General features: G+C 37.5%; 1 protein-coding gene across 3 annotated transcripts in view; it reads left to right on the top strand.

The window, feature by feature from the left end:
• The window catches only part of PSEN1 (presenilin 1), an 87962-nt gene that overhangs the window by 51030 nt on the left and 21499 nt on the right, over window positions 1-15433 (top strand). For all 3 annotated transcript variants that reach the window (XM_068543245.1, XM_068543255.1, XM_068543235.1), the window contains 2 exons: window positions 4511-4731; window positions 9172-9270. In XM_068543245.1, the coding sequence (XP_068399346.1) occupies window positions 4511-4731; window positions 9172-9270 (320 nt within the window). The remainder of the gene's footprint in view (window positions 1-4510; window positions 4732-9171; window positions 9271-15433) is intronic.

Raw genomic sequence — 15433 nt, 5'->3', positions numbered from 1 at the left:
TAAAGAACTGTACTTTGTTGATGAATTATTCTTAAATTATAATTGTTTCCATGTATAGGCCATAGTTGGTATATATACAACTAGTTAATATTATCGATAGGGATATTCTTTTGTTGATCCTTGTTTATAATAAGTAGAACTGAAAGAACTCAAGACTACAGTTATTTCTAAGTCTTTTTAGTAAAGAATTTACTGTATTCTTTACTTCTAGTAATGATCTTTGAATCAGAATGTTAAAGCGTTTCAAGCATGTGTATAAACATGAATTGATTTTTAAACTTTTAAATTGTTTCATCAGTTAGTCTTTCGCCTTTCAAATGAAATCTTACATGAGAACTTCACATATAAAATAGAAAAAAGTGGAGCTGCTCTGTTGAAGAGAATAGAGAGGCTCAGAGATTTGCCCGCCTTGCCTTTCTCTCAGCCCCAGTGGCAGAATACAGGTCGTAAACCATTGCACTAGCTCTTAAATTAGGAAGAAGCAATAAAGCTAAAAAATAAATTGAAGAGTTAACTCTTTGGTAGAAGCAGGGGGAATGACCATAGACAAAAGAAATAAATGTAAGAATCTCTATGAAATGGATGATTTTTTAGGAAAAAACTAGTTACCAAAACTGACCACTGAAGTGATAGAAAATCTAAGCAGAGCAAAGAAAAAATACAGAAGGTTGTTGAGGAGGTTCTCATCCCACCTCCACCCGTAACAACAATACCAGGCCCAAATGGTTTCATAGGGAAATTCTATTAAACCTTTAAGGAGTGGATAACTCTAATGCTATTTTAACTGTTCCAGGACATAGAAAAAGAAGAAAAGCTTCCAGATTCTTTTTAAGAAGGCAGGGTAACACTGGTACCAAAACCCTATGAATTATCAAGAAAAAGGAAACTGTGGATCAGTCCTATTTATTGATGCCAAAAGAATAACTAAATATTCACTAACAGGATTCAGCAACAACCCTTCGAGGCTATAATACATATGACCAAATGGAGTTTGTTTGCAGAATGGGAGACTGGTTTATTATTAGGAAATATCAATACAAGTCACCATGTTACTAAGTTATCATCTCGTACATGCTAACAAGAATTTGACAAAATTCAACACTTGTCCTTGGTCAAATTCCATAATAAAACAGATGATTAGTTCTCTAACATGATAAAATATATGAATCTTATTCTAAAGATTGGTATCATCCTCTTAGGAAAACTTCAGAAGCACACCTGTTACTGTTAGGACAAGATGAGGATTTCCTTTATCACTATTGTTGTCAATAGTTGCTCTGGAGGGACTAGTGAACGCAATTAAATAAGACAAAGAAATAAGAGCTGCACAATTTGGAAGAGAAGGTTAAATTATCAGTAATTAGAGATAAAATGATTGTTTACTTGGTTTCAGAATTAACCAAAAAAACAATTAGAATCACTAAGTAAATTTGTTAAGGCAACTGCATACAAAATTAATTAACATAAATCAATAGCCATCATGTAAACAACTAGTTAGAAAACATAATGAAAAGAAAAAAATCCCATTTATGAGAGCAGCAAGAAAGAGAAAATATCTAGGATTAAACAGTAATTGTTTAAGCTCTATTATTAAGAAATTTTAGGGAGTTCCCTGGTGGTTTAAAGGTTAGGATTTGGTGCCTTCACTGCTGTCACCCAGATTCAATCCCTGGTCAGGGAACTGAGATCCTGCAAGCCATGCGGCGTGGCCAAACTTTTAAAAATAAATAAATAAATAAAATAAAGAAATTTTAAAATGCCTCTTCAGGGCTTAAAAAGAAGACTTAAAGAAATGGAAAATTATACCAGGTTACATAGAAAGAATATCATCATAAAGATGTCAGTTCTCTCTAAGTTTATTTTAAATTTTAATATAAGCCCAATAAAAATACAAATAAGATTTATTTTTAATCTGGACAAGATAATTTTAAAATTTATTTGAAAAAATAAATAAGTGACGGTACCCCAAAGAATCGTAAAAAAGAAGAAAACTGAGGGATACTACTCCTACCTGATACAAAATAATAAAACTAGGGACTTCCCTGGTGGTGCAGTGGTTAAGAATCCTCCTGCCAATGCAGGGGACATGGGTTCGAGCCCTGGTCCGGGAAGATCCCACATGCCGTGGAGCAACTAAGCCCGTTCGCCTAGAGCCCGTGCTCTGCAACAAGAGAAGCCACCGCAATGAGAAGCCCGCGCACTGCAACGAAGAGTAGCCCCCGCTCGCCGCAACTAGAGAAAGCCCATGCGCAGCAACGAAGAGCCAACACAACCAAAAATAAATACATAAATAAATAATTTTTTTAAAAAAACAAAAAAACACAAAATTATAAAACTATAATAATTAAAATAGTGACACCTGCACTATAAATAGATAATTAGTAGAAAAGATTAGAAGGACTAAAAAAAAAATGCTCAAATATATAAAGGAATTTAATTTATGATACAGGTAGTATAGAATCAGTAGGCTGTAAATGGATTATTTAGTAATTGGTGTTGAGATAATTGGGTAGTCATCCAGAGAAAAATTTGAATTTCTTCTTTATATCTATACCAGGATAAATTCCAATGGATTAAAAATTTAAATATGAAAGTAAAACCATAAAAGGACTAGAGAAAACCATGGGGGATGGGGAATTTAAGTATATATATATATATATTTTTAATTATATAACTTAAAAGGTCCTTCCTTAAATCTAATGTTTTATATATAAATATATACACATATATATATATACACACACACACACACATTCACACAAAACCAAAAAACCCAAAAAACAAGCCAACCAGCCACACCATGAAAAAAATCAGAAGATGAATGACCAACTGCTAAGTGTGTTTTCAACTCATTTTATAGACAAAGGCTAATTTACTTTATATATAAACCTCTACATGGCAATAAGATCAACAACAACCTAACAGAAAAAAATGGGCGAAGGATATGAAAAAATAGTCAACAGAAAGAGAAAGACAAGTTACTTTTAAATATATGAAAATATGCACACCCTCCTTATAAAATTAATGCTAATTAAAGCTGTACATTAGGTTAACAAGGATCAGATAGTTTAATAAATGTTCTAATTTGGCAAGTTTGCAGGAAAATAAACATGCACACATTGGTGTAAAACTTTGATTAAGAGCAGTTTGGCATATCCATTAAAGTTTTATATGAATATGTCCTGAACCTAGTAATCTGTAGGGATAACCATTGCAGCATTGTTTCTGATAGCAAAAGAATGGAATCAGTCTAAGTATCCATCAATAGAAAACTGGTTAAATAAATTATGGTACATCCATACAATAAAGCCATTGAAAAGAATGAGGTACTCTAGTATACTAATGTGGAAAGTTCTCCAGGAATATCGTTAAGAGAAAAAAACCTGGTTTAGAACAATGTGTATGCTATCATTTGTGTCCAGTAAAGAGGTATATTTATGATATGTATGGACACTCTGGAAGGATGCATATGAAGTTAATAATAGTGCTTTCCTCTGGAGAAGGAGACAGGTTTGGGGGGAAACTTTTCACAGTATATGTTGGGAATTTTACATTTTAGGCATGTATTCCCTAGCCAAAGATAACAATAGTTTGGAGTTTTGGGTTTTTTTTGTTTTGAGTGCTGGGATATCTGAAATGCTTAATACGAATAGCTACATCATCCAGAAATTTAACATTTATTTTGAAATTTCAAAATGGAAAGATCACCTTTCTGGATAGTCTGCAGAATCCAAAGTTTGTGCTTAAATAAACAAGTGCTTTCTTTCTCCTCAGTTACCCATCTTCTATATTTGTATCTCTTTATTTTAAGATGGAATTCCCCCTCCCAAAATTAAAATACTATTTTCTTCATTATAAAAATTCATTCATTCATTCATTGTGGAAAAAAAAAAAAGAAAGAAAGAAAAGAAGAAAAGTTTTAAAAATTCCAGACTCCCATCATCTAAAGATAAGTCCTGCATCTTTTCAGGAATTACTACATTGATCTCTTGCTCTCTCTTCTCACACACTATTTCATGTAAATGAGATCATATTTTTTTTTCAGGCAACAATATATCATGCCTATATCCCATGTTTGTGTGTATGTGTATAAAACATATATATATTTAATGGCTGCACTAAATTTTATGAAAATAACACCGTATGTCCTAAGCTCTAAAATTCATTTTGCATGTTTAATTTTTTCCAATTTCAGATACTTCAAACAAGTGTTTCCCAAAGTATAGAATAGCATTTTAGGTGTTGTATGGCCTTTTTTTTAGTTTTTGTACTTTACAGCTGTGGCCTGTGATACTGGTTTCCCATTTATATGACTGATACAGAGTTTGCTGTTAAAATAAGCTCAACTTGAGGAAAAAAGTGCGTTAATTTAAAGAAAGATATGGTAAAAGTGTGAAGCTGGGATATGAATATCTAATGAATATCTATGTTAGAACCATAGTTCTAAAAAATGTTTTGGTGAAACTTATTGTATGCAAATCTTTTTAGAAACCTGTTTAATTTTTTTCAGGGAAGTGTTTAAAACCTATAATGTTGCCATGGACTACATTACAGTTGCACTCCTGATCTGGAATTTTGGTGTGGTGGGAATGATTGCCATTCACTGGAAAGGTCCACTGAGACTCCAGCAGGCATATCTCATTATGATCAGTGCCCTCATGGCCCTGGTATTTATCAAGTACCTCCCAGAATGGACCGCGTGGCTCATCTTGGCTGTGATTTCAGTATATGGTAAAACCCACGACTGACATTTTGTTCATCACAGAAATACCTCCTGGTGTGTTTTCCTTCCTCTTCTAGTTGTCTTGACTTAGGGAAAATGACAACAGTAATGTCCCATAGCTTTTCAGTAAATAATCAGTTAACTCTACTGTCTTTGTCATATAAAGATTTCAAATTTTTTGAGGTTAAGTTCTTTAAAACTGTTTTATTAATCCCCCCAGTTTAACTTACTGATGAGTTAGTGGAAGGATCCATAGACTGCTGGTCCTAAGACTTAGATTCAAATCCCATCGCTACCACTGATCGCCTTCGTGACTTTATGAAGGTGATTCGGGCCCTTCGAGCTTCAGTTTCCTCACTTGGAAAATGGGAATAATGCTTCTCAGAATATTTGTTGGAAAGCACTAGCAGAGTGCTTGACACACATATAGTGCTCAACTAATTTTTAATATAAAAATTAAGTTAACTACTTTTTATAAGGCAACTTGGGTAGAATTACTCTTTTAAAGATAAAACTTATTTGGGCAGTGTGAGCTTCAAATTTATTAGCAACCCATGTGACATGGGTCCTGAAAAGTCAGAATATACCTTAGCCGTGAATAACCAAGATGTGAACTCTGTAACTCTCACTTTGCATAAAAGCCAAAAAGAGATCCGTTTTCAGAGGTCAATTTGTGGTCTCTGTATGATAACTGCAGTGTTCTTTATCCCTATTCAAATGCTTATTAAAATGTCAGGTGACCTGTAGTAGAAAACCTCACCATTCCCCCTTGATTGATGAATAAAACGTCTGTGGAAATAGAATTGGATTGGCTCTGTTCTCATATTTGAGCAGTCAGTCACAGAACTGTAGAAGTCATATACTCTTTGTGATGGACTTTTCATAGTGACCTTAGGTTGTATAGTATTTGATGGTTTGCAAAGTACTCATCTTTTCATTGCACAGCTGCGATCAAGAATGCCAGTTCTGCGCTCCGTCCAGTCAGCAGCTGGTTAATACTTTGCAGTCAGAGGTTTTACCAATATGTTCTTCTGTTCCATGCCTTTTTCGACAGCCACAGTTTGCCTTCTCCTTCAAAGGGACACATTATATCTTTACCTAGCGACTCGGGTACTTTAGCAGCCCTACTACTGTTGCACAAAATCTTTGCAGGCTGGATCTTAACCACATCCACCTTTGTCCAAGAGCACAGATATAACATTACACTGATGATATCATCCTCTGAATAAATTCACTGGACCTACTTGGTGAGGACATACAGATATTCACAATAGAGCTCAAAAGGGAGGTGGCATTTCCCTGTACATAGTACAAGGCTCTGCCACCCCAGTTAAATTCCTGAAAGTTACTTGGTAAGCTGAGGGCTTCTGCATCTCTGGCACTGTCAAGAAATAGCAGCTGACCCTCTCTGCGACCACAATGTTAAAACAAGCCCACTATGTTTTAGGCCCTTTGCGGATCTGGAGGCAATATACTCTTCATTTACAAATTTTACTTAAGCCTATTTATACTGTTACAAATTGGCCCACCTTGAATGGGGACCTCCTACAACATAAGGTTCTAGAATCTGTCCAAATTGTAATACAGTAGTTACTTCCGTTAGTGTCCCTTCTCCCGCCCCAGAGAATCATTCACTGCAGAGGCTTTAGCAACCTCTTCTCATACCTCCTGAAATCTCTGGATCACACACTATGATCATAAGTTGCCCACGGATCTCTGGTGTGAGAAACTACCCTTTTCAGTCCCATGCTGTACACGTTTAGAATGGCCATTTCTGACTACATACCGAGCTCTCCTGGAAACAGGTTTTCACAGGCCCTGAACCTGTGAAGCTCTGAATCCATCTGCTCCTTGTCTCCATATTGTGGAGACAGCTCAGCACAGCCACCAGGGCCTCCTTGCTAAGACAGAAATGTTAGCCATATGATAGCGCTGACTCTGGGCCCCGTGGAATATCTCACCCACAGGAGAGGGTGGCCTCTTCTTTCCTCGGTCCCTTGCCAGTTGACAAGGTGCTAGGGGAGGTCACCCCTCTCTTGGACCCCTGGCTACCACGGGAGCCCTTTGGGATCAAATGAGTGAACAAACAGCAGTGGGAGTTTGTACACTTTATGGACAGCATCAAAACTACATGTGAAGAGCTCACTGGAGAGCTCTGCTTTTCATTGCTTAATCCAGGCATCCTTGATCAAAGAATGGGATCCAAGGGTCAGCAAAATTAGCTGAACTTTGGGCAGTCGTCTTAATCTGGCCAACAGTTGGCTCCATCTGTGCATTTTTACAGACCCTTGGGACATTGCAGGTGGTCTAGCCACCTGGTTCTGCCAGTGGTAGCAACAGCAATTACTTATCCAAGGTTTCCCTCTTTAGGGGAAATAACTGAGAATCTCTTGCCTCACAGATACCAAAAATAGAAATCAAAGTTATACATGTCTCAGTACGTATTAAACCCACAATACAGGCCTCCTCACTTTATCCACTTGGGAGTTCCAGATAGTGTTATAGTGACTATTTCACTTCTAAATATACAATGCTGGGCTCTTGAACAAGGTGTGCAGTGGAACTTTCACCACCATACAAGTCTCACGCTACAGGGCTCACAAGGCACCATTATGACATACTAGAGCAAGTTAAAACTTGATTAAATGAAACATCAGGGTTGAATCATAATAAAGAGTCTGATTCCATTTTTGATATTAAAAAAAAAAAAAAAAAGCCAGCTCTGGACACAGACTGCCTGGGTTCAAATCCAGACTCTTCTACTCCTATCATTTATTGGGTATGTGGCCACAGACACATTACTCAACCCCCGAGTCTTAGTTATTATGAAGATTAAATTAATATGTACAGTACACACGTATAACGGTATCTATCAGTAAATATTAGCTGTTTCTTTAAAATATATAATCCTGTGAAGTAAGCAAGGCAGTTATTCTTGTTTTACTGCTAAGAACCTGAAGTTTGTAGAGGTAAAGTATTTGCCCAAGCTTAACACAATTTGATCTAGAATATGAGTCCTAAGTCCCATATTCTTTCTACTACATTACACTGTTTCTCCCATCAACCCTCTGTTTCTTCCATACATATACAAATTATCTCCACAGACCTTTGAGTTCCTTTAAAATGAAAGACTTTTGTGACCAATATTTAGAGTAATGATTCTTAACTCCATTTCCATAAGATCTCAAGATGTCACAAAGATTGTTCTAAGAATTTCAAAACAAAATTAATTTTAATTCACTTTAATTACTCTAAAAAATAAGGGTTTATCATTTAACAATTCTATAAGGAGTAGTGTGTCGTAAAACCAAGATAGTTACAGGACATCGCAGGTTGAAACAGGTTAGAAATCTCATTATTTCAGAGCATGGCAAATTTCCCTTTTCTCTTCCCAAACAAATCAAAATGGAAGCAGTGAGAGTAGAGATTTCTGTGTGTGTGTGTGTGCGTGTGTGTGTTTTATTGTAGTAGTAGTAGTAGTAGTAGTGTACAAGAAGACATGACCACTTGCAGGTGTGAGGTTTTTTACTTTAATGCATCTGAATGATAGTAATGTCAACACAAGCTATCAAATCTTCCTTTACAAATTTACCTATATCTGTTTCACATTATTAAATGTTTGAAATTATTTTCTGTATTTCTATACTCTGAATTTTCACGACATAGCAAATGTAAGAAAAACTGCAGTTATTGGAGAGAGATGGCGGTAGAATCAAGGATAATTTATGCATATTGCTTCCTCCTCCGAGTTGCTGTTTTCATAAAATACGACACTTTTCAGCATCACATGTATTCTGAGACCTAAATATTTGTGAAGTGCTTTTGACAGGAGAACTAAAGAAATGCTAGACTCATGCAGAGGTTTATTAGTTATTTTGTTTTGTTTAAATTTACTGCCCTCTTATTTCAAGTATCCCTAAATAGTACATATACTGTTTTCAAAAAGGGGAGAAGATGAATCTCTTCTACTCTGTTCTTCATATTTTGAAAAGTTCAGTCAAATCCCCTCTATTAAATCCCTCCTAAAGTAAACCTTCAGTTTGTGGCTCATAAGTATGTTTTGTTTGGAAATGGCTTGTCCTTGTTTCTGCTTTGGAAATTGACAACTGCTCTAGAATAATTCTGTCTTGTCATTATTTCTGCCTCTTTTCTTCAAACTGGGAAGACTTATTCCTAGAACCCAACAATGATACACTGTAAACTAACCAAATAGCAGTCAAACCAAAATGAAGTTTGCACAGGTCTCTGTGTGGTTTTGTGTATTTTGTTTAGATTGTCTCCATCCGCCTCCCCCATCAGCTTACCTGCTGTTTATTTCATATTCATTCAACATCTTTCTGTGTAAAAAAAATTAAACCTTTTCAATTGGTTAATTCCTCCCTCACACACCCATTTACAAGTTTAGCCAATACATTTTTCAGATGTCTTTTCTATTTTTCTTTTTCTAGATTTAGTGGCTGTTTTGTGTCCAAAAGGCCCACTTCGTATGCTGGTTGAAACAGCTCAGGAGAGAAATGAAACTCTCTTTCCGGCTCTTATTTACTCTTGTAAGTATTTCAGAATGATGTTAAGTTAGTGAACAGCTTAGTATTTACAGAGATTCAAACACATGTAATTATGGTCATTATCATGGTACTTTTTCTCACCTTAAATGCATAGCATTGATGGAACTGCTACAGATCTGTTTCCTTGCAAATTATTTTCTTCTGCCTGACATTGGTTCAAGAGAGTTTTCAGTATGTGTGGAGATAGAAGAAATATTTAGAGACTGAGGAGCCAGTATTCTCATTTAAAATCTTATTAATCAAGAACTACTGAGTACTCGTTATATACATATATTGTAGGTGGATCTTGCACTAGCATGTTGAAAGAACTGTACTTTTCCTTCAGAATGTGTTTGCCCTTTTTTTGGTTTTAGAGTCATACTCTTCCTAACCATTCAGTAAATATTTATTCATCATTGACCTGATCTGCTCCCACAGAGCACTGTGGAGGATATAAAGATGATTAAGAGGAACTTCCCTGGCAGTCCAGTGGTTAAGACTCCATGCTTCCAATGCAGGGGGCCTGATCGGGGAACTAAGATCCCACCTGCAGTGGCATGGCCAAAAACTAAATTAAAAAAAAAAAAAAAAAGATGATTAAGATACTTTGCTTTCCCTCAGAGTGCATTTGCTTACTTTATTTATTTATTTATTTATTTTTTTTTGGCCGTGCTGCACGGCACGTGAGATCTTATTTCCCCGACCAGGAATCGAACCCGAGCCCTCAGCAGTGAAAACTCAGAGTCGTAACCACTGGACCGCCAGGGAATTCCCTTGCTTACAATTTAGAAGTGAGATAAGACAAGTATATAAACAACATTCGAGGCAGACTGTTATCAGATTATTCAGAAGGAATGCAAAGTGCAGAAAGAGCTCAAAACAGGGAAAATCTAAATGGGGAATCAGGGAAAGGCTTACATGGAAGAGACAGCACTTGGATTGAACCTTCGAAGCGTGGGTAGGATTTCACAAGCACAGATGGAAGAGTCAATTCCAAAAGTGGGCTTGGGGACTTCCCTGGTGGCACAGTGGTTAAGAATCCGCCTGCCAGTGCAGGTGACACGGGTTCGATCCCTGGTCCGGGGAGATCCCACACGCCATGGAGCAACTAAGCCCGTGTGCCACAACTGCTGAGCCTGCGCGCCACAACTAGTGAAACCCGTGCAGCAACGAAGACCCAATGCAGCCAAATAAATTAAAAAAAAAAAAAAAAGTGGGCTTGTCACAAAGAATGGCTTAGAGGCATAAGTGTGGGGCATCTTTTTCAAATTTCAAGTGTTCTAGTTGACTAGAACATGGAGTACAAAATAGGGAGAGTACTAGGAGATGGGTTTGGAAAGGCACTTAGGGCAAGATCAAGGATAGCTTTGAGGGACTGGTTTAGGTCTCTGTATTCTATTCATGATCACTTGGGAATCATAGAAGGTTCTTAACAGAAGAGTAATGTGATCAGAGCTGTGCCTTTGTAAGCTTGCAGCATTGTGCAAGATGAATGGGAGGGAGTGAGAATGGGAAGCATAACTAAGCAGATATTGCCATGATCTAGGTGGAAAGTAATAAGAGTCTGAATTATGGGATAGGTAATGGCAGTCAAGGGAAAGGCCTTGATGAGAGCTTTTGGAGGTAGTTTCAGTCGTTCTTAGTGATGAGTGAGAGAAGTTTAAAGCTTAAAGGAAGGATGATAAAGAAGAGAGGTTTTTCTTATTTGAGAAATCTGTGTAGTGTTGCCTGTAGTCCATATCTAATTTTCTTGGCAGGACCTGTGAGCCATCTAGGTAGAAATTTCCAGCAGGAGTTTAGAAATGAAGTACCAGTGCAAAGGAAAAGGTTGATAATAGAGATGCAGAATTGAAGAACATCAGCATGGAGGTGACAGTTGCAGCTGTGGGAGTGGATGAGTGATTCAAATCAAAGGAGAAGAGAAGAGGACACCAGGAGTAGATCTTTGTCAACTACTATGTTTAGAGAGTGAGAAATGAAGAGAGAATAGTAAAGGGAACATAAGAAAATATCAGAAAATTGGGAAAACCAACATTTTTCACTTAGCAGTAGCATGACTTTTTTCATATCAGTACATGAAATGTCTGAATAGTTTTCTCTTATATAGATATTAAATAAAGGGTATCTTTATTGATCATTTCCCATTACAAACAGTGCTTGCAGAGAACATTTATGAATTTGTGAAAATTGTTGTACAGATATATTCATAGAAATGGAATTGCTAAGTCAAAGGATGTGTGCCTTTAAATTTTGATAGATACTGCCAGATTGCCTCCTCAAAAGGCTATACCAATTTATATTCCCTTCAGTAGTGTGAAGATCCTAATTTCCTAAAACCTTCATTATCACTTGTTTGTATATGTGTATGGGAAACTAATGGACAAAAGACATCTTGTTTTAGTTTTCATCTTGGCTTATTGACTAATAACTATTAGTTAATAGTAATCAACTAATAACTATTAGTTAATAGTAATTAATAACTATTAGTTAATAGTAATTAATAGCTATTAATGATTATTTGGACTTTTTAATGTATTTTTTAGCTGCATATTTAAATTTCTTGTTTTATGACTGGCTTGGTATTGTATTTTTCCATATTTTTAGAATTAATTTTTAATTATACAAGTAATACGTTAATACTTTATCATTGAAAAAATTTTTGAATTACAGATAAAGTTAAATTTCATTATAACTGTCATCCCCAATCTTAATACTTTACCAAGCAGTTACTTACCAGTATTATCAGTGTGATATATATCCTTGTGGACTTTTGGCCTATTTTTCTGTTGAGTTATTGAAAAAGCAGTTTCAAGAAGGAGAGAATGTCAGATGCTATAAAGAAGTGAAGGATGATGAGGACTAAGTAAACCATATAGAATTTGGTGCTTTAGACATCTTTAGTGACATTTAGTGACATTTTTAGACGTCTTTAGAGAGCAATTTCAGTAGAATGATAGGACCAGAAGCAGTATTCCAAAGGGCGGAAAGTGTGCATCTGTGTGTGTGTGTCTGTGTGTGTCTGTCTGGGTTTTGCTGACACTGGCAGTGGAGGTGATACAGTGAACAGAGACTGGGTGATGAAGAAGGAGAGGTAAGTATCACCTGCTAGTTCACAGGCAGAGCAGTGGTGACTGGAGAAGAGAACAGGTTTGAGGAAAGATGGTTCCAGGAGAGAGAAGGTTGAGGGAAAGGAGCCAGTGGAGAAAGGCTTTGAAGAGACCAGCACGAAGAAGTAATTACTGGAGCAAAGTAATAAACGAAGCAGGTAGAAATAGCTCTAAGAGTTCAGTAAGAGGAATTAGATGAGAATAGTGAAAGACCCAGAAGGAAGGAAAAGACAGAAAAGCAGAAGATAGTGGAACGTAGAGAGAGGTCAAGTTGGGAGCATGTGTTAGTTCACCTCAGTCTTTCTTGTGAACTTGCTGTTAGGTCCTTTGTGGGAAGTGGAGAAGGTGGGGATTGTGCTTGTAGCTGGAGAAGTCTGGTAAAGCTTTAGAGCACCCAGTGTCTGAAATGCAAGGATCTTTCTCTTACTTTTTTCCCATATAAATTTATTATCATGTGTTTATGGTGTTTTCGGCCGAAGAGAACAGACGAAGTTTTGAGCATCAACATATTCCTCTTAATGAGCATTTGCATGTGAGCTTCTTCTGTGTTATTCCTGGAAATGAAAATCTACTATTCATATATTTTATATTTGTGTATACAGAATGTTACACCAAATGTTAATAGTGAATGCTAGGAATTTAGAGTAATGAATATACTTGTAAAAGTATAGAAGGATGTTCACTGAAGCAGTGCTTATATTAAGAAGTAAATGGAAATAACCTAAGTGTCCATCAAAAAGGGACACTTTCAAATAATTACGGTACATTCATACAATGGATAGTTGTGCAGCCATTTAAAAGAATGAAATAGCTCTATATATTTCTGATTGTTTTTTGTAAATGTCAAAGATTATATATTAAATACAAAAAGCAAGATTTAAAACAATACATTCAATATCCTGTGGAAGGAGTAGGGGAAAGGAGCTGTATATGTATGGATGTGTGTGTATATATATAAAATCCCAGTGACACATTTCAAAACTGATAGTCTCTAGGTCCATCTATGTCTCTACAAAGAGACTGTCATACAGAGTGAAGTAAGTCAGAAAGAGAAAAACAAATATCATATATTAACACATATATGTGGAATCTAGAAAAATGGTATAGGTGATCTTATTTGCAAAGCAGAAATAGAGACACAGACGTAGAGAACAAACTATGGATACCAAGGGGGAAGCGGTGGGGGTGGGATGAATTGGGAGATTGGGATTGACGTATATACACTATTGATACTATGTATAAAATAGATAACTAATGAGAACCTACTGTATAGCATAGGGAACTCTACTCGGTGCTCTGTGGTGACCTAAATGAGAAGGAAATCCAAAACAGAGGGGATATATGTATACGTATAGCTGATTCACTTTGCTGTACAGTAGAAACTAACACAATATTGTAAAGCAACTATACTCCAATAGAAAAAAACAAAAAACTGATAGTATACTACTAGTGTTTACCTCTGGGAAGTGCGATTTAGAGACTGAGACAACTTTTACATTTTTCCTTGTATCTTTCTCTACTTGTAGATTTTTAATGTTGTACTCTATTTTTTTTAAAATTTTTTTTTAAGAGTTTTTTTTTGTTTTATTTATTTATTTATGGCTGTGTTGGGTCTTCGTTTCTGTGTGAGGGCTTTCTCTAGTTGCGGCAAGCGGGGGCCACTCTTCATCGCGGTGCACGGGCCTCTCACTATCGCAGCCTCTCTTGTTGCGGAGCACAGGCTCCAGACGCGCAGGATCAATAATTGTGGCTCACGGGCCCAGTTGCTCCGTGGCATGTGGGATCTTCCCAGACCAGGGCTCGAACCTGTGTCCGCTGCATTGGCAGGCAGATTCTCAACCACTGCGCCACCAGGGAAGCCCCATTTTTTTTTAATTTTTTAAAAAAAATTAAATTTATTTATTTATTTATTTATTTATTTATGGCTGCATTGGGTCTTTGTTGCTGCGCATGGGCTTTCTCTAGTTGCAGCGAGCGGAGGCTACTCTTCATTGCAGTGCGCGGGCTTCTCATTGTGGTGGTTTCTCTTGTTGCAGAGCACGGGCTCTAGGCGCGTGGACTTCAGTAGTTGTGGTACGCAGGCTCAGTAGTTGCGGCACACGGGCTCAGTAGTTGTGGTGCACGGGCTTAGTTGCTCCTAGGGCATGTGGGGTCTTCCCAGACCAGGGCTCGAACCTGTGTCCCATGCATTGGCAGACGGATTCTTAACCACTGTGCCACCAGGGAAGTCCCTGTTGTACTCTATATTTTTTAATTGTGGATGTTAAAGTGAAGGAGTTGTGAGTTTTAAATTTTTTCTTACTTTTAGGATTTTACATTGTTCTACCGTTGTATCTATTGTTAGTACCACGATAATGCTGTGTAACAAACCACCTCAAAACGTAATGCCTTAGGGGACTTCCCTGGTGGCGCAGTGGTTAAGAATCCACCTGCCAATGCAGGGGACACAGGTTCGAGCCCTGGTCCAGGAAGATCCCACATGCCATGGAACAACTAAGCCCATGCGCCACAACTGCTGTAGCCCACGTGCCTGGAGCCCGTGCTCCGCAACAAGAGAAGCCACCGCAGTGAGAAGCTCAAGCACCGCAATGAAGAATAGCCCCCGCTCGCCGCAACTAGAGAAAGCCCACGCGCAGCAAAGAAGACCCAACGCAGCCAAAAATAAATAAATAAATTTATTTAAAAAAACCCAAAAACTTAATGCCTTAAAAATAATAATTAGTCACCATCACTCCTGCACCTGTGGGTCAGTTGACTCAGCTGATCAGACTTGGCTGTGGTACCTCTGCTCCACGTGTTCCCTGTCCTCCTTGGGCCAGTGGGTTAGCTGAAGATGTTTGTATCTGGAGAAACAAGAGGGCAGCAGGCCTGTTAAGGCCTAGGCTCAGGCCTAGGCTCAGTATTAGCACACTGTCATCTCTGTCCGTGTGCCATTGGTTGAAGCAAGTCACATAGCTGAGCCCCTGGTCAGGAAGAGGAAAACTGCATTCCAATCTCAGCGAGGCCATGGCAAGAGTGTGGGTGCAGGAGGGGTGAAGAAGAAGGGATCTTTCAGTCTG

Source organism: Eschrichtius robustus, chromosome 1 (genome assembly GCF_028021215.1).
Source record: "Eschrichtius robustus isolate mEscRob2 chromosome 1, mEscRob2.pri, whole genome shotgun sequence".
Lineage (NCBI taxonomy): Eukaryota > Metazoa > Chordata > Mammalia > Artiodactyla > Eschrichtiidae > Eschrichtius > Eschrichtius robustus.
This window is presented reverse-complemented; position numbering and strand designations above follow the sequence as displayed.